Source organism: Bubalus bubalis, chromosome 2 (assembly GCF_019923935.1).
Source record: "Bubalus bubalis isolate 160015118507 breed Murrah chromosome 2, NDDB_SH_1, whole genome shotgun sequence".
NCBI classification, from domain to species: domain Eukaryota; kingdom Metazoa; phylum Chordata; class Mammalia; order Artiodactyla; family Bovidae; genus Bubalus; species Bubalus bubalis.
The window spans coordinates 137,804,819-137,827,860 of NC_059158.1; the positions used below are offsets into that span (position 1 = coordinate 137,804,819).

Below are 23,042 nucleotides of genomic sequence, written 5' to 3' on the forward strand. Positions count from 1 at the left end.
AAGAGATATTTTCTTAAGCGTATTATTAGCTTACAGTTGGTGTAAGATTTGGGAAACGTGCTTTCATGCAGGGGTTATTTTTAAACATGCCAAAAGCAGCGAAAGCAGAATCAACCATAAGTAAAGAACTTAAAGGAATAAAAAAAGCCTCTGGGATATCTGTTGAATTAATTCATAAACGATCTTTGCCTTGCAGATCTCTATCACCTTTGAAAGCCAGGAACTTCTTAATACATGGAGGTTGTCAGAATCATTGATAAGAAAGATTAGCAAAGTTCCAAACCAGAAAGAATTTCTTGGTTCCAAATAGGCCCGCATTAAAAAAATAAAAATAAAACCTAGTTGGAGGGATATCAACCACAGCGATTTTTCAGAGCCCACGGAGTGGGATGGCAATTTAACATTTCTACTATTAAAAGGTAGGGGATTTGGCCTTTTTTCTTTGTTGAAGAATATGAAGTGTTACATCACCAATTTAAGCCTCAAAGATGTCTTCTCCTCCTACGACAAACTTCCTGTAAGCTATGGCCATCCCTGCCTGCCTCTCACTCTGGATCACCGGAGTTCTAACTTGATAAACAGACAAGACTCTCACTCCGGGGCAGAATACTGACGTTCAAACCATTTCAACACCACGAGCTGCTGGAAGCTGTCACATGCAGGTAGCTGTGGACACAGCTCATCCTGCCAGTCAGATCATGAATGACATGAAGCACAGGCAGCCACTCACTCTGACCAGACACCTGAAGCTACACGGCTCATTTACAGGACAGATTAAGCGTCATCTGTGGTAATGGAGTTACTTACCCGATGACAGTAACTTTCTGCAGCAGTCCGAGTGAGCATTGAGGGCAGCTAAATGTAAGGGGAACATGCTATGGATTCCACACCTGAGGAAGGAAAAAACAGAGCAGCTGACGATTATAGATCTCCTGATACACACAGAAGGGGGTGACCCTTCTAGAAAGTCTCTGATGAAAATTAAATCCATGAGACCTGGCTTGGGGACTCCTGGCTGAAATAATTATGCAATCATTTCTACTTTAAAATAATAAAATTCTGGACTTAAACCACAGTGAAAAATCCCATAACAATAGAAAAATATATTTTTAAATAAAACATTTCACATAAACAGTGACTCAGCATTTAAAATTAATTTATCTCTTATTCTTTCAGCTTAGCAATTTTATGTATCATTCATATTCATGCATTCATCTATTCAACACTTTATAACCATCAGTTACTTTGCTAAGTGCTAGAGAAAACAAGACAAGAAGCTGACAAATTCTCAACTTTGAAAAGCAACCTGTTTTATTCCTTGAGTTGATCAAGAAATATTTATTGTTGACCTACTATGTGTTATCTCTTTGCTAAGAGTTAGTAATGGCTGTATTATTAGAAATAAAATTTTGGATGAGAATAAAAACTAATGTTTACCTTTGACAAGTGAAACTTCATCTTTCTGGTAGCCTTTTATATTGCACATTTACCCATATAAGAAAACCAGTCACGAAATAGTTAACTTTAACCTTACATATATTTCATAAATCTAGCATATTTTCCCTAAGAGTAGTACAGAAAGAATCCAGAATAGGACTTCTTAGACTGACCCCTACCATAACATAGTCCCTGGAACAATCCTCTGAGGGACGGGCAGCCTTCTGACGGTAGTGCTTTCTGCCCTTATAATTAAAGCCTCCTCCTCCTGCCCATGGCTTCTCCTCAAACAAGGACCCAAAGTCAAAGTCCTGTGCTGACTCATAATTCAAAACATACAGCATCATCAGGCAGTTCCTGTGTACTTAAAAGCACGTTAGTGATCTTGTCTCATAACATCTCATTTCATTCAGACAATATATTTCAGATTTTTTAAATCCACAGCATAATATAAGGAGTACAGGCTGTCTATATTTACACCTGCAACATAAGTCATCTAAGTTTCTTTCCTGGCACAAAGTGGCCCATTTCCACATTCTATATTGAATAAAAAACACATATGACTTGAATTTGCTAAGCTTCAGATACATGAACTTTATTTTCTATATAGAAAGTTATGATGTGCATGAATTTGTGAAAGTATATATATGTTCAGATAATTCATGGTATTTGGCGTTCTGCAAAATCTGAGTCTGCCAGCAGTTAACTACCTCTCTCTTTTCATGAAAACTTCTATTTATTGATGTTTTTGTTCAGTCTTCCCTCTGTTCATTTTCCTTTCCCTATATGGAGATTTCCAACCCAGTGTATATAATAGCTGGCATCCATCAAGGGATGCAATTTGCCCGTCTTCTGGGCAGTGTCTTGTAGAGGAGAACTGCTTGTAATTGCCTCTCTCATCATTTACAAAAAAAAATTTCTGAAAAGCAATTGCATCGGTGACAACCTTGATGCTCATGAAAAGGAAGAGGGAGTTGGGGGATGGGAAAGAAGCTTTTTATTTGTGCTATTTATATTGTTCCCTTCTGATGCCAATGAAACATACTAATTTTTTTAATGTATAACCTATTTTAAAAGGTCTTTACTAAATGGAACTTAAAGCTAATAAGATTTTACCTAGCCATTTTATCTGTTTTGAGGAGTTAAGGCAAAAATCTATGATTAAACATTGCTGGATGCTTGCAAGAAGAAAATGGATAGAACATTTTTCTAGAATTATTGTGAATTCCTGTAAGAACATGACTAAATCAAGGAGTGGATTTTTAAAGATTTCTTTGAGTCTTCTTCATTCTTTATATGTATGGGTATGTGTGTGTAAAAATATAAATATTTTAATAATATCAACATACACACATAAGTATACACATAATATTTATGATAAAGTTTATATAGGTACATAAAATAGTTACCTTTATATTAAACAATACAAGCAAATGACTTAGGGAAAATAGTATCAAACTATAATAAAACAATTAAGAAAAACATAAAAAGTATAAAAGTTTAATAGACTCAGTGTTATAACATATTCCATAAACATCACTATTAATACTTCTAACCAAACTTAACATTTAACCCCATTGCCTTTAGATAATTCACCACACTCTATATTAGCTAATAATTTCATTTTTTTTCTGCGGCTACTAAAAAAACTGAGAAGGCAAGGAAGGCAGAACTCTATAAGGCCTAGGAAAAATTCTCTTTGATAAAATCCACAAACAATAAATGCTGAAGAGGGTGTGGAGAAAAGGGAGCCCTCTTGCACTGTTGGTGGGAAATGTAAATTGATATGGCCACTACGGAAGACAGTATGGAGATTCCTTAAAAAAACTAGGAATAAAACTACCATAAAATGAAAATGAATGACATTGCTCAATTGTGTCCGACTCTTTGTGACCCCATGGGCAGTAGCCCGCACCAGGCTCCTCCATCCATGGGATTTTCTAGGCAAGAGTACTGGAGTGGGTTGCCATTTCCTTCTCCAGGGAATCTTCCCGACCCAGGGATCAAATCCAGGTCTCCCGGATTATAGACAGACGCTTTACCATCTAAGCCACCAGGGAAGTCCTAAAACTACCATATGACCCAGAAATCCCACTACTAGGCATATACCCTGAGGAAACCAAAATTGAAAAGACACATGTACCCCAATGTTCACTGCAGCACTATTTACAATAGCTAGGACACGGAAGCAACCTAGATGTCCATCAACAAATGAACAGATAAAAAGGTGAGGTACATATATACAAGGGAATATTACTCAACCATAAAAATGAACACATTTGAGTCAGTCCTAATGAGGTGGATAAATATAGACCGTTTATACAGAGTGAAGTAAATCAATGAGAGAAACAAATACCATATGCTGCTAAGTCACTTCAGTCGAGTCCGACTCTGTGCAACCCCATAGATGGCAGCCCACCAGGCTCCACCATCCCTAGGATTCTCCAGGCAAGAACACTGGAGTGGGTTGCCATTTCCTTCTCCAATGCATGAAAGTGAAAAGTGAAAGGGAAGTCGCTCAGTTGTGTCCAACTCTTAGCGACCCCATGGACTGCAGCCTACCAGGCTCCTCCATCCATGGGATTTTCCAGGCAAGAGTACTATTAACGCATATATATGGACTCTAGGAAGATGGTACCAATGAACCTATTTGCAGGGCAGCAATGGAGATGTAGACACAGAGAACAGACTTATATGGACACGGGTGGGGTCGGGGGGAAGGTGATGGTGGGACGAACAGAGAGAGTAGCAATGGAAACATGTACACTACCCATATGTAAAACAACCAACGGGAATTTGCTATATGACTCAGGGAACTCAAACCAGGGCTCTGTAATAACCTAGAGGGGTGGGAAGGAGTGGGAGGTGGGAGGGAGGTTCAAGAGGGAGTGACATATGTATACCAGTGGCTGATTTATGATGAGTATGGCAGAAACCAACACAGTACTGCAAACCGATTATCCTTCAGTTAAAAATAAGTTTTAAAAAACATAAACAACAAGGACCTACTGTATAGCACAGGGAACCATATTCAACCTATAATGGAAAAATTCTGAAAATATATATATATAACTGAATCACTTTGATGTATACCAAAAGCATGGTAAGTCAACTCTACTTCAATAAATTTTTTTAAATGAAAAAATATCCTCTTTGATATATTCCATAGTTAACAAAAAGTTACTACCTCAATGTAGGAAATATATGAATCTAGACTCAGGTACTAGTACTGGTATTCAAACGAATATGATGTGCCAGTTCAAATAGAAAAACTAAGCATCAGGTGAAAATGGCAAGAAAATAAAAATAGAACTCAGAATTTCTGAATCACTTCAGAAATGATTCGTGCATTACAAATAAAATTTCTCCTTTATTGTTATGAAATAAGACTGCTTATAAAGAAAGGATCCTAAAACCTTTAGCAGGAAACTTAGGATTTGACTGTCCTAGTCAAACGAGAAACATTGCTCTGACTTCATCAGGTATACATCAAAGAAGATGAAGAAATAAAGACGTCAGATAACACTAAACTTAACAGTGCATAAATTACAGGAAAGGGAAGACCAATTCCAGTTAATCTGCTACATTTATTTGACCAGTCATAAAATTAATGGAACACATTTGTATTAGCTTTTTCTAATTTAGCTGTTAGCTGGGGTCTCCTACCCAGTTATTTCAGAATAAATGAGGCCAGAATAAATTGCACAGAGCCATCAGAGGTGAGGACAGGGCCTTTGCACCATTAGAATATCAGTTTTTTTTAAGTTTTCCCCTTGGCTCAGGAGGACATGGCTGTCCCTTTCCATATCCAGGCCTTTCTAGAACTTTCCCTCAGGCCATATGTTTAAAAAAAAACACTGTGGTTAAGGTGACGAGGTGAGAACCTTTGGGTTTCAGCCCTAACTTTTCCATGTGCTAGCTATTTGGACTTTGGAAAGTACATAATGGCTCCCTCACCTGGAAAATAAAAATAAAGGTGTCAATCTTATAGAGCAATTGGAAGGACTAATTGAGATAATGAACATAAAGTGTTAAATAGGATATCTGACCCATGGTTCCCTTACCATTATTATTAGCTTAGCTGGATAATCAGCAGCCTGTGAGTTTTGAGGTTGTAATAAGGTTGTACTTCCTTAAAAGCCAAGAATGAAGTGTGACCAACTAGGATTTCTGTTCTCTTTCTGTGTTTCAAAATTCTTACAGATGAACCTATTTGCAGTGCAGGAATAGAGATGCAGACGTAGAGAATGGACATGTGCAGGTGGTGGGGGAGGAGGGGATCAATCGAGAGGAGATTGACATATATACACTGCTATGTGTGAAATACACAGCTAGTGGGAACCTGCTGTGTTGTGCAGGGAGATCAGCTTGGTGCTCTGTGGTGACTTAGATGGATGGGCCTGGGGATCGGGGTGGGGCCGGGGTGGGAGGTCCAAGAGGGAAGTGGTATACGTTCACACGTAGGTGATTCACTTCATTGCACAGCAGAAACTAACGTAACACTGTAAAGCAACTATACCCCATTTAAAAAAATCCTTTACAATACTCAACTCTCCCAGGAAAGGTGGGATTGGTTTAGTTTTACCCACCAGGTGGGTGAGACAAAAATGTTGATGATTTTTGATCATCAAATGATTTTATGATACTTAGTCAAGTGATCAATGTTAGTCATTTCAGTTGCGTCCAACTCTTTGTGACCCCATGGACTGTAGCCCACCAGGCTCCTCTGTCCATGGGGATTCTCCAGGCAAGAACACTGGAGTGGGTAGCCATTCCCTTCTCCAGGGGATCTTTCTGACCCAGGGGTCGAACTCAGGTCTCCTGCATTTCAGGCAGATGTTTTACCATCTGAGCCACCAGGGAAGCCCAAGTCAAGTGATCAAACTATAAAATAAATTTCTTATTAAATATCATGAGAAACGCTGGACTGGAAGAAACACAAACTGGAATCAAGATTGCCGGGAGAAATATCAATAACCTCAGATATCAGACGACACCACACTTATGGCAGAAAGTGAAGAGGAACTAAAAAGCCTCTTGATGAAGTGAAAGTGGAGAGTGAAAAAGTTAGCTTAAAGCTCAACATTCAGAAAACAAAGATCATGGCATCCAGTCCCATCACTTCATGGGAAATAGATGGGGAAACAGTGGAAACAGTGTCAGACTTTATTTTTTGGGGCTCCAAAATCACTGCAGATGGTGACTGCAGCCATGAAGTTAAAAGACGCTTACTCCTTGGAAGGAAGGTTATGACCAACCTAGATAGCATATTGAAAACCAGAGACATTACTTTGCCAACAAAGGTCCGGCTAGTCAAGGCTATGGTTTTTCTAGTGGTCATGTATGGATGTGACAGTTGGACTGTGAAGAAGGCTGAGCGCCGAAGAATTGATGCTTTTGAACTGTGGTGTTGGAGAAGACTCTTGAGAGTCCCTTGGACTGCAAGGAGATCCAACCAGTCCATTCTGAAGGAGATCAGCCCTGGGATTTCTTTGGAAGGAATGATGCTAAAGCTGAAACTCCAGTACTTTGGCCACCTCATGCGAAGAGTTGACTCGTTGGAAAAGACTCTGATGCTGGAAGGGATTGGGGGGCAAGAGGAGAAGGGGACGACAGAGGATGAGATGGCTGGATGGCATCACTGACTCGATGGACGTGAGTCTCAGTGAACTCTGGGAGTTGGTGATGGACAGGGAGGCCTGGCGTGCTGCGATTCATGGGGTCGCAAAGAGTCGGACACGACTGAGCGACTGATCTGATCTGATCTGATGTCATTCGAAGTGTTTATCATGCACCACTAAGTTATAGGCACTTGGCCTAACTGACAAAAATGAAGCCTGGTTCTTGCTATTTACAACCTGCAGACATTTTCAGGGGTTCCTTTTGGATCAAAGTCCAAATACTCTACCATAGCTACAAAGCCCCTACTGCTTAACCTAGATGTGTTCTTAGGATCTTTGAACTTCTGTCCATTCCTCTTGGAAGAGCCCTGGGTTTTCACATGCAGGCCTTCCTCCTGAAACTCTTACAACTCAAACTCTTCTGCTTCTCACGGTATTTCTCAAACTAGTCAGTACATCTCTGGGGGTTCCTGGAATATCTTTGGGCTTTTAAGAACTCTCTGTGACAATTTTATATTGTCTTTCCCTTTTGATGATAATCTAAAACAGGTGGCATAAAAGCATATTTTAGTGCATCTAAAAGGCTACCTTATCACCACACACCTCTGCCAAATTTCAGCACTGACATTTGTATGATACTTAGGATCACAGCTGTGTTGTGTAGTACTACTTTAATTGGGAGGAGCCAGTGAGAATAAAGGTGGAATGTCTGAATCTAGGAAGGGCAATGATTATGTAGTACACTGAGCCTCCTGTATGCACAGAATTTGGCAATAGTTTGAGTAAAGGTTTCTGTGCCATGTGACAGGTCCACTGCCCACCACTTTAAAGTCACTGCAAAACCTCCACTTCCATAGTTATGTACTGGATCCAAAAAATTCAGCATCTTAGTCACCAGGACCACAATTACAAGCAAAACACGAAGTATCACATCATTCATTACATGGAGAGGCAGCAAGTCTCCTGCCTAGGAGCTTAGGCTCCAGATCCAGGTGGTCAAGGATGGTGTCCTATTTCCACCCACTGCTCTGTGACCTCAGAAAGCTAACTAAACCTCCTTTACTTCACCTGTAAGATGGGCATAATCACAGCACTTACCCCATGGGGTTGTTAAATGTAAACAGTTAAATGTAACCTCTCAGAGTGGGGCCTAGCAGAACTCATGAGCATTTGTTACTATTGTCCTGTGCAGTTATGGTGTACGCTGTGGGTTTCTTTTTGTATGTATTTTGTAATTTTTAAAAATTTATCGCTATATGAGAGTCAAAAGCCTAGGGAGTCTCTATTTAGTCTTATGTTTATACATATTCAAACATTTTAATAAAAATAATCTAAGCAGATGCTTAGGACCTGAAAGACTTTCAGTCATATAACTAATTGCTACTTGTCGTACAAGGTAACCATCCCTCTTCTGGGAAGCTTTGCTGCTCCTGCTACATCCCATATATGTTCTCCTGTACTTCAGTGGCACCTGGCAGTTGTTCTGCCATCAAACTTAGCATGCATGACTGTCACTGCCTATTTAGTTCTCGCCCTGGAGAAGGAAATGCAATCCGATCCAGTATTCTTGCCTGAAGAACTCCATGGACAGAGGAGCCTTGTGGGCTACAGTTCATGGGGTCACAAAGAGCTGGACACGCTTGAGTGACTAACACTTTCACTTTTACTTTTCCCACTTCGACAGGCTATAAACTCCTTGGCAGCAAGCTCTGTGACCCCAGAACCTGACAGAGTGGGTGACACTTAACAAGCCATCAACAGATATTCAGTGAATGTAAGAATATCAGAATCAGTTACCTGTAAAACTGTAATACCACTAATTCTGCTACAATTGAGGCAGAAAAAGCAGTGAGAGTTTAATTGATAAGATGGAATACAAATTAAAAAATCCTAGAGACAAGCACCCCAAAACTAACAAAGTTAAAGAAAAAACCCAATGGCTTTGATACCACATAAAGTTGCATAAGCACCAAGTCACACTGCAGAAACTGACCAAGTTCAGAGAAACAAAAAAGAAAAACAAAGAACATTTAATCAAGGCCTGAAAATAAGATGCAAATAAATTCATCAGAAAGTAATGACTATAAAACTTGTCATAAAGAGATCATTAAAAATACATTGGCCATATTGTTTATGAATTAAAATGGGTTATTTTCATAAATGCTCTTTTTTGTTCACTTATTTATAGAAGGAAAGGCCTGTTTTTCTCCTCTTTAATGCTGCTGCTGCTGCTAAGTCGCGTCAGTTGTGTCTGACTCTGCGACCCCATAGACAGAAGCCCACCAGGCTCCTCTATCCCTGGGATCCTCCAGGCAAGAACGCTAGAGTGGGTTGCCATTTCCTTCTCCAATGCATGAAAGTGAAAAGTGAAAGTGAAGTCACTCAGTGGTGTCCAACTCTTAGCGGCCCCATGGACTGCAGCCTAGCAGGCTCCTCTGTCCATGGGATTTTCCAGGCAAGAGTACTTGAGTGGGGTGCCATCGCCTTCTCCGTTTTAATGAGTTACCCTAGATAAATCTACAAGGAGCCCAGAGAACAGTGGCTTTCTGGGGAAAAGTGAAAGTTGCTCAGTCTGACTTTTTACGACCTCATGGACTACAGAGTTCATGGAATTTTCCAGGCCAGAATACTGGAATGGGTAGCCCTTCCCTTCTCCAGGGGATCTTCCCAACCCAGGGATCGAACCCAGGTCTCCCACATTGCAGGCAGATTCTTTACCAGCTGAGCCACAAGGAAAGCCTAAGAATGCTGGAGTGGGTGGCCTATCCCTTCTCCAGGAGATCTCCCTGACACAGGAATTGAACTGGAGTCTCCTGCATTGTAGGCAGATTCTTTACCAACTGAGCTATCAGGGAAGCCCAAGCCTTTAGCAAATGCAACCATCAATTCTCCTGTCCCTTCACTTGGATATTTTCTCTTTAGGTGACTTCCCTCCCCACACAACATACACAACTCACACACACACACACACACACACACACACACAGTTGTTGCCTTAATGAACCACTGTTACTGAAGGAAGCATGTCTTAACCCCAGATACGCTGGGACAAAAGGAAGCATATGTGGCTCTTTGAGGCTGGGACAATGTTTCCCTGGCCAGTGTCCCCAGCACGGTCAGTAGAAAGAAAGGCTACTTGACCAACATCATTCCTAAGGCATTTTTGCCACATAGTTTGAGTTTGTACAAATTGAAGGTAAAATAATCTCAAGGAAATAGACTTTGTGCTTACTGCATTAAATGTGGTTTTTCAGAAATTTTAAGTATTGAGCCCTGTTTATCTATAAAGTTCAAATTTTTTTTAAAAAACTCATTTTTCAGATAAGTTCAAATCTGAAACAATCACTGAAAATATGAACATATCACAGGGCATAGCTTGTGCCTAAACACTTTATTTCTGCTTAACTGACACTGAACATTTAAGATCTTTGGCTTTGGGTTGCCATGGCTGCTTGCAACTCTAGACTCTGGTGAATGCCTCCGAAATCCCAGAACACTGCTCTTTCCAGGAAACCGAGCTGCTGCTTTAGATTTGCAACCTCCCAGTCAAACAGGTCCTTTGACTTGAAGTGGATTCCTTTCTCTTCTGAGACAACCCACAGTTCTTGGCATTAATATTTGTCAGTGTCTCTCTACCCTCAGTCTTGTCCTTAGCTTGAGAGCTCATTTCTTCTTCTCTGGACATTCACAAGAGTCTGCCAGGTGTTTCTAGCCTGGACCACTTCCAGTCTGTCTGGACTGCTATTAGAGTGATCTTTCTTACACACAAATGGGATCATTAGACACAACCTACCCTACACATAGTTATAATTCTTTAACAACTTCTGAATGCCTCAGAATGGTATCCAACTCCTCAGCAGGATGTTCAAGGTCCTCTGAAATGTGGTTCTTCCTGCCTTTCCACCTCATCTCTTTCTACTTCCCTAACATGCTAGATATTATGAAGCAATAATACATAATAACTTATAATAAATTAATAATTAGTTAATAATATAATAATTAATAGTTAGCCTTTACTGATAGCTTACTATGAGCCAGGCACTGTTCAAAGAGCTATTAAGTTGGATTATCTTGTTGTATACCTTAGCAGATGCATTTAGATAACTCACACACAGATCTTAACACATACCAGAGAGCTTTACTAGTAATTAAGTCCTTTAATCCTCATAACAAACCTATGGTAGATACTACTATTACTCCCATTTGCCAAATGAGGAAATCAATGTGCAGACAGGTTGAGCAACAAGCTCAAGGTCACACAGCTCACAAATAAGGCAGCTTGAACTGGAGCCCAGCTAGTGCCCACTAAAGGCTGGGTCTCCCACCGTGATATAATGCAGCCTTTGGCAGAGCATGGCACCATCACATACCCTTCAGCCCACCAGGCCAACTTCCACCCCACTAGGCCACCCTCCCCACGGGAGCTGTATCTGCTCCTGCTTTCCTTCCTGCTTGGGAAGTCTGCTACTCTGCTCTATTCACATAATTCCCATCCTTCAAAGTCTACCTAAAAATCACCTTCTCCTTAAAAAACTGTGGCCACCTTTGAGCTCTCTCCTTCCTGTCTATAACCTATGGCATATATTGTCTATACCAAATATTTTGCCATTAAAGTTCTATTTCATTTTGAACTTTGCTAAATACGATCTTTCATGGTTCTTTGTCTTAAGTGGGTTTTGGGCCTCCAACAAAATTATGAGCTCCTGGAAGGTACCAACCAGGTAACGTATATCTGAAATTTCCCACAGCACCCAACATTGCAATGGATTCATATAGATGCTTCACATATTCTTGTTGAATTGAAGTACAAAATGAAGTCAGGTCCCTCTTCCCTATGTGGCAGATTTACCCAATTATACGGTATAACCATATCATTAAACATGGGTTATTAACATATGCAAAATGGTACTCTGAATAAAATCTGAGTTTGCCCAATTATGTTTTATTTTTCCCGCTTAACTAACACTGTACATTGGAAAAAACAGAAGAATATTAAAAAACAGAGATTTAGGAATAATGTTCAAGTTCCCTTAATTAAAACCACTGAAATAGGCCTCTTTTTGATATAGCTGAAAAATAAAATTGGTTCTTCCTCGCAACTGTCATTAAAAATCACTTAATTTAATTCTAATTTAATTTGTGTTTAGCATAATGTTGCAGATCTACCTTAATTTGGACAAATAGGATCTATCTACAGCATGGCAGAACCCCTTTGGCAGTACTCCCACATGTGGCAATTAATCCACTGTATTTTTGCTGTAACCTACTTGGCTGTGTCAGCTCCACTGGTTATTAAGGTGTTAATCAAAAGCTCATGACCATATCTTGCAGCCACATGAAGAGGAGTGTTACCATCCTTATCCACACAGTCAATTTCACCTCCTGAAAGAGACATTTTAATACAGAATAATGTAAGGATTCATGTTGACTCAGATAATATACTCACATTGACCAAATGTTGATTTCATTTCTATTCTGTGCATCTCTGCTCTCAAGAACAAGAATGCTTTTTAAGGGAACAAGTTACCATCTGAAGTTGTAGTATTATTAAATCTGCATGGAAGGAAGTCTATTAGAAATGCTTCTTAAAAACCTTTCCACGTTGTCTTATTTAAGAATCTAAAATCTTACAACTAGATTCCCTCTCTAAATAAACAATGTAATCAAATGCCACAAAATGTATCTCTGAAGACATATTCAATTTTAATTTTACTTGCCGAATTAAAGACCTATGTAAACCTTATGTTACAGCATAAGAACCAAAGGAATCGAGTTCAAGAAAAGATTTTACGTAGTTTATCTAGTTTAAGATATGATGAGTAAAATGAGTAAAAGCATAAACTATAAACTGAAAGTATCCATATTAATCAAAACTATCACATTAATTACCTACAGTTCTTTTAATAATATAGTAGTTCCATTTTATTGTATTGTATATTGCCTCCTTTTCCCCAAATTCTTATTTTACTATGTCTCTTTCTTTCTCTCCCCTTTTCATATATGTGAAAAGATATATAATATATAATAAATGAAATACAATTAGTCCATTAATTTATTTGAAGAACCATTTAGAAATAAGTTAGACATCATGGATTTCACCTGTAAGAACAGTCTCCCGTATAACCACAATACCATCATACCCTATAACCATCATACCCAAGAAATTTAACAGATACCATAATTTTGTGTAATATACAGTGTGTATTCTAAGTGTCCCTGAAAATGTGCTTTATAATTGTTTTTTTTAATCCAAGATTCAATCAAAGAGTCTGACAGCATTTAGTTGTCATGTCTCTTTAGATTCTTATCATCTGGAAAATCTTCCTGCCTTTTATGTATGTATGTAGGTATCTCTCAAGTTATTGATATTTTTGGAGACTAAGCCAGCAGTTGTATATGATATAGTGCATTCTGGAATTGTCTGGTTATTTCCTCATTATTAGATTCAGGCTAAATATTTTGGCAAGAATATCCCAAAGTTGAAATGCACTTCCCATCTTATCTCCACAGCACACACATAAGATCAAGCTAGTCCATCACTGGATGATACAAATGTTGATTACTTACAATGGGTACAGACCGTCAGTTCAGGAAGATGAAACAGTTCTGCAAATGGATAGTGGTTATGGCTGCACAACTATGTGAATGTACTTAATGCCACAGTACCATATGCTTAAAAATAGCTTAAATGGTAAATTTAATGTTAAATGTGTTTTACCACAATTTTAAAAAAGAGGCTTGATTACTTGGCTAAGGTGATGCCTTCTCGCACTCTCCACTACAAAATGCCTTTTCCCTTTTTACAATTAGCAAAGAATTTGTGGGTGATACTTCCAAATTGTGCAAATATCCACTTTCCCAACAAAGTTTCCCACAATGATTTCAGCATAAACAGGGAGCACTCTTGTTCAAAAGTTATCTGCATTCTTTATTCTGTGTGCTTATATTATCAATTTGATACACAGCCTCATTTGATTGTGGGCTTCCCAGGTGGCGCTAGTGGTAAAGACACTGTTTGTCTATGCAGGAGACATAAGAAACGTGGGTTCAATCCCTGGGTCAGGAAAATCCCCTGGAGAAGGGCATGGCAATCCACTCCAGTATTCTTGCCTGGAGAATCCCATGGACAGAGAGGTTGGGCAGGCTAAAGTTCATAGTATTACAGAGTTGGACATGACTGAAGTGACTTAGCACTCATTTGATTTTGCCTTCAAATATTTTACTGGCTTTAACTTTATTTAATACGTTAAAACATGTGTTTCAAAAGTCTATACTTTAAAAAAGCCTCATTTCTATCCCTTTCACTTCACCCTCAACCACATCCTATAGTAATTAATCATTTTCACTAGTTTTCATTTATGCTGTGTTTCTCTTTGTAAAAAATAAACAGATTCTTTTATGCCATGCCTTTTTCCCCCCCCCACTTAACAATGTACCCTGCAATTCATTCCTAGAGATCACTTCTTTGGATATCTTTCTCATTTTTGTATGACTTGTTTTTCATTGCATAGATGTATTAGTTAAGTAAACCAGTCTGGTATAGATGATCACTTCTTTAGATATCTTCCTCATTTTTGTACGACTTGCTTTTCATTGCATAGATGTATTAGTTAAGTAAACCAGTCTGGTATAGATGAATATTTAGGTAGTAAAAATAATTTTGCTATTATTAGGAATGCTGCAGTGAATACCTTTATGCAAATATTGTTTTGTATTTGTTGAGTGTATCTTCAGAATAAATTATTAGAAAGGGGATTTCTAGGTCAGAGAAATGAGTATATGGTTTTATTAGATTTTGCCACATATCATTCTCTAGGTGCTGTACAACTTTGCACTCATGTAAGCAATGTGTAAGAGTTTCTTTTTCTTCAGTCTTGCCAAGCTTTTGAATATATTCCATGTAATGAGTGAAAACTGGTTTCTCACATTGTAGTCTTTATTTACATTTCTCTTGTTAAGGAAGTCGAGAATCTTCATATATTAAAGGGCCATTTGTTTATCTTTTTCTATGAACCATTTGTTCATGACTTTTGCCCATTTTTCTAAGAGTATGTGTGTGTGTGTGTGTGTGTGGTCTTTTTATTCCTTAATTTTTAAAGGTTCTTAAAAGAGTTGGGAGATTACCCAATTCAATGCAGTTCAGTTCAGTTCAGTTCAGTCGCTCAGTCGTGTCCGACTCTTTGCGACCCCATGAATCGCAGCACGCCAGGCTTGTTACAAATATTTTTGTCCTAGATTTTCTTTGTCTTTGGTGTTTTACCCTGAAGAAATTTGTTTTATAATTTCTTTTATTGTATTTAGATTTTGCATTGTGGTTTTAAAAGTTTTCCCCACATCCTAGCAATACAGAAACTGACACGTGAAAATATTTGCTATATGCATTACTGATAATTGAGTAAACTTTCAAGTATTTTAAGAGCCTCTGAAAATCAAGGAATAAGGAGGAATTAAGGAGAGGGAGGAATGGGGAGTGACTGCTAAATAGGATGAGGTTCTTGGGGACGGATGATGAGAATGTTCTGGAATTAGGTAATGGCGATGATTGTAAAGCCATGTGAAGATACTGAAATCCACTGAATTGCACACTTTACAATGATGAGCTTTTACAGTATGTAACATTTATAACCCAATCATACAGGAAGGGCCTGAAGAAAGCTAAAGGAAAGGGGGAGGGAGTAAAGGACAGGGAGCACACCAAGGAGAAAAAACACAGTGTGTACTCGTGTTTATGGAAGACCATGTGCATTTCTGCTTTTAATAAAAGAAAGCACCTAAGATATTGGGGCACCAAACATAAATTAGTCTAAGATTTTATTTCCTGACTACCTTGCTCATAAACAAATCTCTGCATCATTATGGAAAGCAATTAAGTTATTGAATTATCAGTTCATGCTCTTAGATATCAGGTATTTTAGAGTAGGTCAAATCTTCAGCTTTACCTCATTATCAATTATATTGAACTAAACCAAGCTGATGTTTTAAAACTAAAATATATCATTTTAAGATACTAATACTATAATGTTTGGTTTGTGTATCTAAACTACACATACACATTTATACATTCCAGAATAAGAAATACAAAATCCTGAGAAATGTAAATATTGTTTAAATGGCTTAGATCTAAAAAGATATTAAACATTTACTTTAAATAATATTACTGAGAAAGTAATTTTCTCATTGTAGAAAATTTAGAAGATGCTGTCAAATACAAAAAAGAAAACAGAAGTCATCTATAAATTCACTGATTATTTTGAGGTAATCAGTGTTAATATTCTGGATTTTTCCTTTCAGTTGTTTGTGTGTATGTGCATTTGTGTGTGAAGACATTTCCCATGGTTAGGATCATAGAATACAAAGAGTTTTGTATCCCGACTTCCCCCTTAATATTACATCACAAATACTTCCCATGTCATTAATTTGTTTCATTAAAATAACTGCAAATCTCCATGATACCAGTATTTAGAGAATTTACTTAGAAAGGCCCCAATTACAAGGCATTTAGGCCATGCCCAATTTTGCCTCTAGGAAAAACACAGGAATGAACATAACTATACATAACTTTATCCACATTTCAGATGATCTCCTCCAGCAGCGTTTTCAGAAGTAGTACTACTGGATTGGAAGTATGAGTATTTTTCAGGCTCTTGATGGACACTGGGAAATTGCTTCTGAGAAAGTCTGTGCCCATTTGTACTCCCGTTACCAGTATATTTGAGAACCAAAAAGAAGCCGTTGAAAGTCTTTTCAGATCTAAGGAAAGAACATTAACTTCCAGGCCACAACACTATCTCTTATGATATGACTGTTATAAAGTCTTCACAATAATAGCTGCATGCCCCTTCACTCTAATGAATCCTACTATGACCACCAACCCCCTAAGATTTATTTCTAACAAACAATATTCTCTCTAGCCAGGTGTGTTGGTAAACCAGAGTTAATAAATGAGATTCTCTCCTAAACAGTGAAATAATTACAAATATGTGTGGCCTTTGTAGAAGGGGAAGATGTTTAAAAAAAACTCCAATGAGTACATCCGTTTATATAAAATTTAAGATGTTTCACTCCACAGCCAAGACTTCAGCATGTGCCAATAAATGTACACATTTGGATTTTGCAACTTAATAGCTATTTATAAAATGGTAATCCCTTTTTGACTTTGTGACAGAGAAATATAAATGGCAGCTTGAACACAAATGCTGATCTTTCCTCATACCTTTGTTTCTGCAGCAAAGTATTGATTTTTAAAACCAGTTGCTCAAATATATAGACTATTATCATTTTCATAAAAGTAATTACATATCTTCATATGTACATTCTTAAATACACATAAAAAATCTGGACATTTCATCAAATTGTCAATAGAAATTCTTGGGTGGGATTAAGGAGACACATTGATGGGGATCTCTTTAATAATTTAATTTTATTCTATAGTGAGCATGTATTCATTTTACTGGAGAAGGAAATGGAAACCCACTTCAGTTTTCTCGCCTGGAGAATTTCATGGACAAAGGAGCCTGGCAGGCAACAATCAAGAAAAATAATAAAACAAAATTAGTTACTGCAAACTTTTCAGTTCAGTAACTCAGTCGTGTCAGACTCTCTGCGACCCCATGAACTGCAGCACTCCAGGCTTCCCTATCCATCACCAACTCCCAGAGCTTGCTCAAACCCATATCCATCGAGTCGGTGATGCCATCCAACTATCTCATTCTCTGTCGTCCCCTTCTCCTCCTGCCTTCAATCTTTCCCAGCATCAGGGCTTTTTCCAATGAGTTCTTCAAATCAGGTAGACAAAGTATTGAAGCTTCAGCGTCAGTCCTTCCAATGAATATTCAGGGTTGATTTCCTTTAGGATTGACGGGTTTGATCTCTACTGCAAACTTTTAGGGACTCAAGAAATAGCTCGCAATAATTTAAATTTAGAAGCATCCAATTTAGATCATTTTTATGCCTTGGGGACAGGCAGCCACTTGGTCTCCATGGATACTTGGATACAGGTACCCATGTAAGAGCTGCCCACAGTGGTCAGCCTAAAAGGTCCACCCACGGAGCTGATCAAAGAGTGGAACCTCAAAGAAATCTTTGTCCTGGACAAACACTACATTGCCCATGTTCTGAACCAAGTGTTAGGCGCTCCATGTTTATCAGCCTCAAATATTCCAAAAATAAGATAGGAAAAGAGAAGAGTGAAAAATACTGGAAAGGATGATCTAGGGGATTTGAGCTGATAAACTTTCTTTGTTGTCACTATCACTTCATGAGTTAATTTAAAACCGTAAAAATATGGGTAATTATCTTAAATTGTCCTTTAAAATATATTTCTGGAAAACATCATAATTTAGTAGAAAATAGACTATTTGTTATTCAGAAATATGTTTAGGACCTCTAGATGAATTAATTTCTATTTTATGGTCACTCCCAAAGCTTTCCATTTTCACTTGAAAATCTTTAACAGTTGCTTGGAATTCAAATATCTATATTTTTTATTTGAAAGTTGCAAGTTAATGTTGGTAAACCAGCATTGATAATTAGTGAGGAAAATAAACATTTGTGAGTTTAGACACAGGCAGAGCATTTAGGAAGAGATGATTTATGCAGCATTATCCAGGCATTCATCTGAAATTAGCTTTTCATTGCACAAACAAGAATAGTTATCTTATTAAGTTGCCTTGGAAGGGCTATGAGCCCAAATATCAAAAATATCACAATGAATCATCCTAACCTATCCCTTGGCTCTTCCTTCTCAAACTCTATTTATTTTTAAAGCTTCTATAAAAAAAAAAAAAAAAGCATCATTTTGAGCTTTTGTAACCTGCTGACCAGCATCTAAGGCAGCTGCTTGTGCAAGTGGCTGGATCAAATGCCTCCTGATAGCAGATTATGTCTTCATTTAATTCTTTCCCTCTCTGGTTCTGACAACACAGCTTCAGATAACAAACAAGGAGACTGAACAGCAGAGGCACTCTTTGTTTATTCACTTAAAAAAGAGTTTTTAAAAATGATCACCTTACCAAAACTGAATGATTGGGGGCGGGGGGCAGGTATTATAAAGAACTAATAGCCCTGACTAGAGAGCAGTCAGAGAAGCAGAGAAATGCTGCAAAAAGCCCAGATTATCAGAGCAATTTAACAAAATAAACACCAAGCATGTCCCTCAGCAGGTCTCAGGACCAAGTGATGTCCCCATGGGGGATGGGCATTCAGGGTCCTGCCATGTAGAGATCCACTCAAGGATGGACACCAGGCCCTGGGAGTGTGAGTCTCTGGACTTTTCCCAAAAGGAAACTAACAAACAGGAGGAAAGGAAAGAGCTTCCTATTCTTGTCCCTAAGGGCATGTTTTAAAAAATGTCAAATGGATGAACTCACAGTTCTCACATGTGTAACGAATGCAAAGAATTGTTGGCCGAGAGAAGAGAATGCCAAATTATCCTTTTACACGGATGCTGCTGTTGCTGCTGCTAAGTCGCTTCAGTCGTGTCCGACTCTGTGAGACCCCATATACGGCAGCCTAGAAGGCTCCCCCGTCCCTGGGATGCTCCAGGCAAGAACACTGGAGTGGGTTGCCATTTCCTTCTCCGATGCACGAAAGTGAAAATTGAAAGTGAAGTCGCTGAGTCGTGTCCAACTCTTCACGACCCCATGGAGTGCAGGCTACCAGGCTCCTCGGTCCATGGGATTTTCCAGGCAAGAGTACTGGAGTGGGGTGCCATTTCCTTCTCCAAGGCATGAAAGTGAAAAGTGAAAGTGAAGTAGCTCAGTTGTGTCTGACTCTTAGCGACCCCATGGACTGCAGCCCACCAGGCTCCTCCGTCCATGGGATTTTCCAGGCAAGAGTACTAGAGTGGTGCCATTTTACAGGGATGACTCTATGCCAAATACAAGCAACTCTTAAACAGAATTCAAGTTTTAAAAAAAATTTTAACATGTCATTGTTCATCCAGATAACACATTTGTAAGTGAGTGTTTGAGAGTTCAGTCTCCAGTGTTAGTCTTCCTGAGTTCTAATCTCTGTTCCTCAACATATATGCCAGGTATCCCAACAGAAGTGACAACCTCTCTGCCTCAGTTTCTCCATGTTTGAAATGGAGATGATAACAGGACCTCTTTCTCATGGGGGTGGTTGGAAAGATTTATGTGGAGTGCTTAGTCAAGTGCCTGGCACAATGTGAAGAACACTCAACCATTATCATTATATATAATAAGTTATATACTATAGCCACTATATTTTCAGTATTTTAGGACCCTGGACTCCACTCAACCCACAAAGCAAGATGCCAGGCCAGCCAAGAATAGGCTCTGAGACAAGCTCCTTGATCATAGAGGACAAGACATAGGGTCTTTTTCAGGTCTCATTCCCATTCAAAAGTCTAGCAAGAATTCTAGTAGAGAGGGCATGGAAATTTAAGTTCACAGGGATGGTTTGTGAAAAGATCAAAGCAGCCAGCGGCCCCCCCAAGACTGCTTTAAGCACACTAGCATGACACAGGTCTGGCCCACAGAGATGGACCTGTAGGAATGCAGTGCTTCAAGGTAAAAAGCTGCTCCTTCTCTGGTCTGGTCGCTAGTGCTTGAAATTGCTTCAACAGGGAACAATGCTTTTTAATGCCATCAAGCTAAAGCCCAGTGATTATATTCACATTAAAATTTTCAAATTGGATATCAAATAGCTCCCTGGTTTTGTTTATTTTTAAGGCAGTGGACACTGTTTCTGAAAAACAATTGAGAAATACAGTGGGATGAGTCGTTGCTGTTTAGTTGCTAAAGTTGCTAAGTGAAAGTGAAGTCGCTCAGTCGTGTCCAACTCTCTGCGACCCCATGGACTATAGCCTACCAGGCTCCTCCATCCATGGGATTTTCCAGGCAAGAGTACTGGAGTGGGGTGCCATTTCCTTCTCTAGGGGATCTTTCCAACCCTGGGATCGAACCCAGGTCTCCCACATTGCAGGCAGACACTTTACCATCAAAGCCACCAGGGAAGCCCTAAAGTTGCTAAGTCGTGTCCAACTCTTTCGTGACCCCATGGACTGACTGTAGCCTGCCAGGCTCTTATGTCCATGCGATTTCCCATGCAAGAATACTGAAGTGGCCCGCCATTTCCTTCTACAAGAGTGGGATGAGGAAAGTGTGCAAAGGAGAGATGCCAGGGTCCCTCCCCACCTCCCTTGATTTCGAGAGAAACAAAACAATTAAAGTGGTTTTTCAGTAAAGTGAATGTCAAAGGCATACCACACATTTCAAACTAGAATTAATACATGTTGTGCAGTTAATTTCCAATGACCTGCATTTGCTCACTGGAAATTTGCTGGGATTGCTTTTCTTCTATAGTTTCACTAAAGTGCTTATAAATTTCCTGTGCTTTGCTGCAGATATTTTGCTTCCTCAGCATAATTTCTCTGCGTAGTGTCAAATGACTTCAGTACCTAGGACATACCTTGTGCATGCTAAGTCACTTCAGTCATGTCTGACTCTTCGAGACCCTGTGGACTGTAGCCCTCCAGGTTCCTTTGTCCATGGGGATTCTCCAGGCAAGAATACTGGAGTCAGTTGTCATGTCCTCCTCCAGGGGATCTTCCTGATAATACCACTAATGCTTCAAGTGTATGTCATCCAATATTCTTACAGATGGCAGGAAGATAAGTCTAAAAAACTGACTAATGTCTGAGTTTTGAGATCTAGAAATGTGGGTCAACTAAAGATAGTTTAGGAACTGCTGAATTTATGTGAAATGTCAGCAAATATCTGAACTAAACCTGTTTTTTTTTTTCTCCCACATGTCTTCAAGATTAGCTAAGATAACAGAAGTTGTGCTAGCAAGGTCAGTGCACTCCCAGAATCTGGCCATTACCCTCTAATAGTAACATGAACCATGATGCGAAGTGACACTCCCTAGTATTTTGGCTGCAGAGACAACCCAATGGTTCAAGCACATCTTTATTGTAAGTCTGGAATATTACTAGATTCTGTGACTTTCCAAGGTCTCTATCAAGCCTGTGATTTTATCATCTTTTATATCATGTATGTACCTGCTTTTCTGCTGAGTCATCTCATTTTTCTTACCTTTGCCCAAGTAGCTTAGTGAGTTTTAACTTATGAAACTATGGTGGGTTTGAAAATTTAAAAATAATTCCGTTTTGCTGCTAGAAAATGCCTGATACTTATTTTTACTAGTTTCTGAGTAAAACATGCAGGCTCTTAAGCCTATATATATTTTCCAGTTTCAAAACTCACATGTTCTTTGACTAGGAATTGACTATGAAACTTATGGTTCTATGTCCTTATTTCTAAGCTGGGTGGTGATGACCTGTCTGATAAGGAGCTTTTAGCCAAGTTCATCAAAGGATAGTATAAATCCAAGCTTAATAAACACTAACAGAGCATTGTATTTCATATTCAAATAACTGACAGCCAAACTCAAGTCACACCAAGAAACTCTTCCAGTGACGACACTGTGGCAGAATCTCTCTTACCATTCTGAATGAGGGTTTGTGACCGTGTGAACCTTCCGTGGACAGCTGTCATGTGCAGCGGACTTTTACCATCTTTACTCTAAAAATTGAGAGAGAGAGAGAGAAAAAAACAAAGAGCAAGTAACATCAATCTAAAACATTCCACAGTTTCCAATAGACTGTATATGATATTGCAGGTTTTTATCTAACATCACATTTTTTTAAAAAAAAATTAAGTATAGTTCATTTACAGTGTTGTGTTCGTTTTAGGTGTTCAGCAAAGTGATTCAGTATACGTATATATGTTCTTTTTCAGATTCATTTCCATTATATGTTGTTATAAGATACTGAATATAGTTCTCTATGCTATATGCTGCTAAGTCACTTCAGTCGTGTCTGACTCTGTGCGACCCCATAGACAGCAGCCCACCAGGCTTCCCCGTCCCTGGGATTCTCCAGGCAAGAACACTGGAGTGGGTTGCCATTTCCTTCTCCAATGCATGAAAGTGAAAGTGAAAGTGAAGTCGCTCAGTCGC

General features: G+C 38.9%; 1 protein-coding gene across 12 annotated transcripts in view; it reads right to left on the reverse strand.

The window, feature by feature from the left end:
• Nucleotides 1–23,042, reverse strand: part of ANKRD44 (ankyrin repeat domain 44) — a 314,414-nt gene that overhangs the window by 81,455 nt on the left and 209,917 nt on the right. For all 12 annotated transcript variants that reach the window (XM_006078152.3, XM_044936824.1, XM_025277923.2 and 9 more), the window contains 3 exons: nt 22,528–22,606; nt 12,326–12,440; nt 808–890 (listed from right to left, as the gene is read on the reverse strand). In XM_006078152.3, the coding sequence (XP_006078214.2) occupies nt 808–890; nt 12,326–12,440; nt 22,528–22,606 (277 nt within the window). The remainder of the gene's footprint in view (nt 1–807; nt 891–12,325; nt 12,441–22,527; nt 22,607–23,042) is intronic.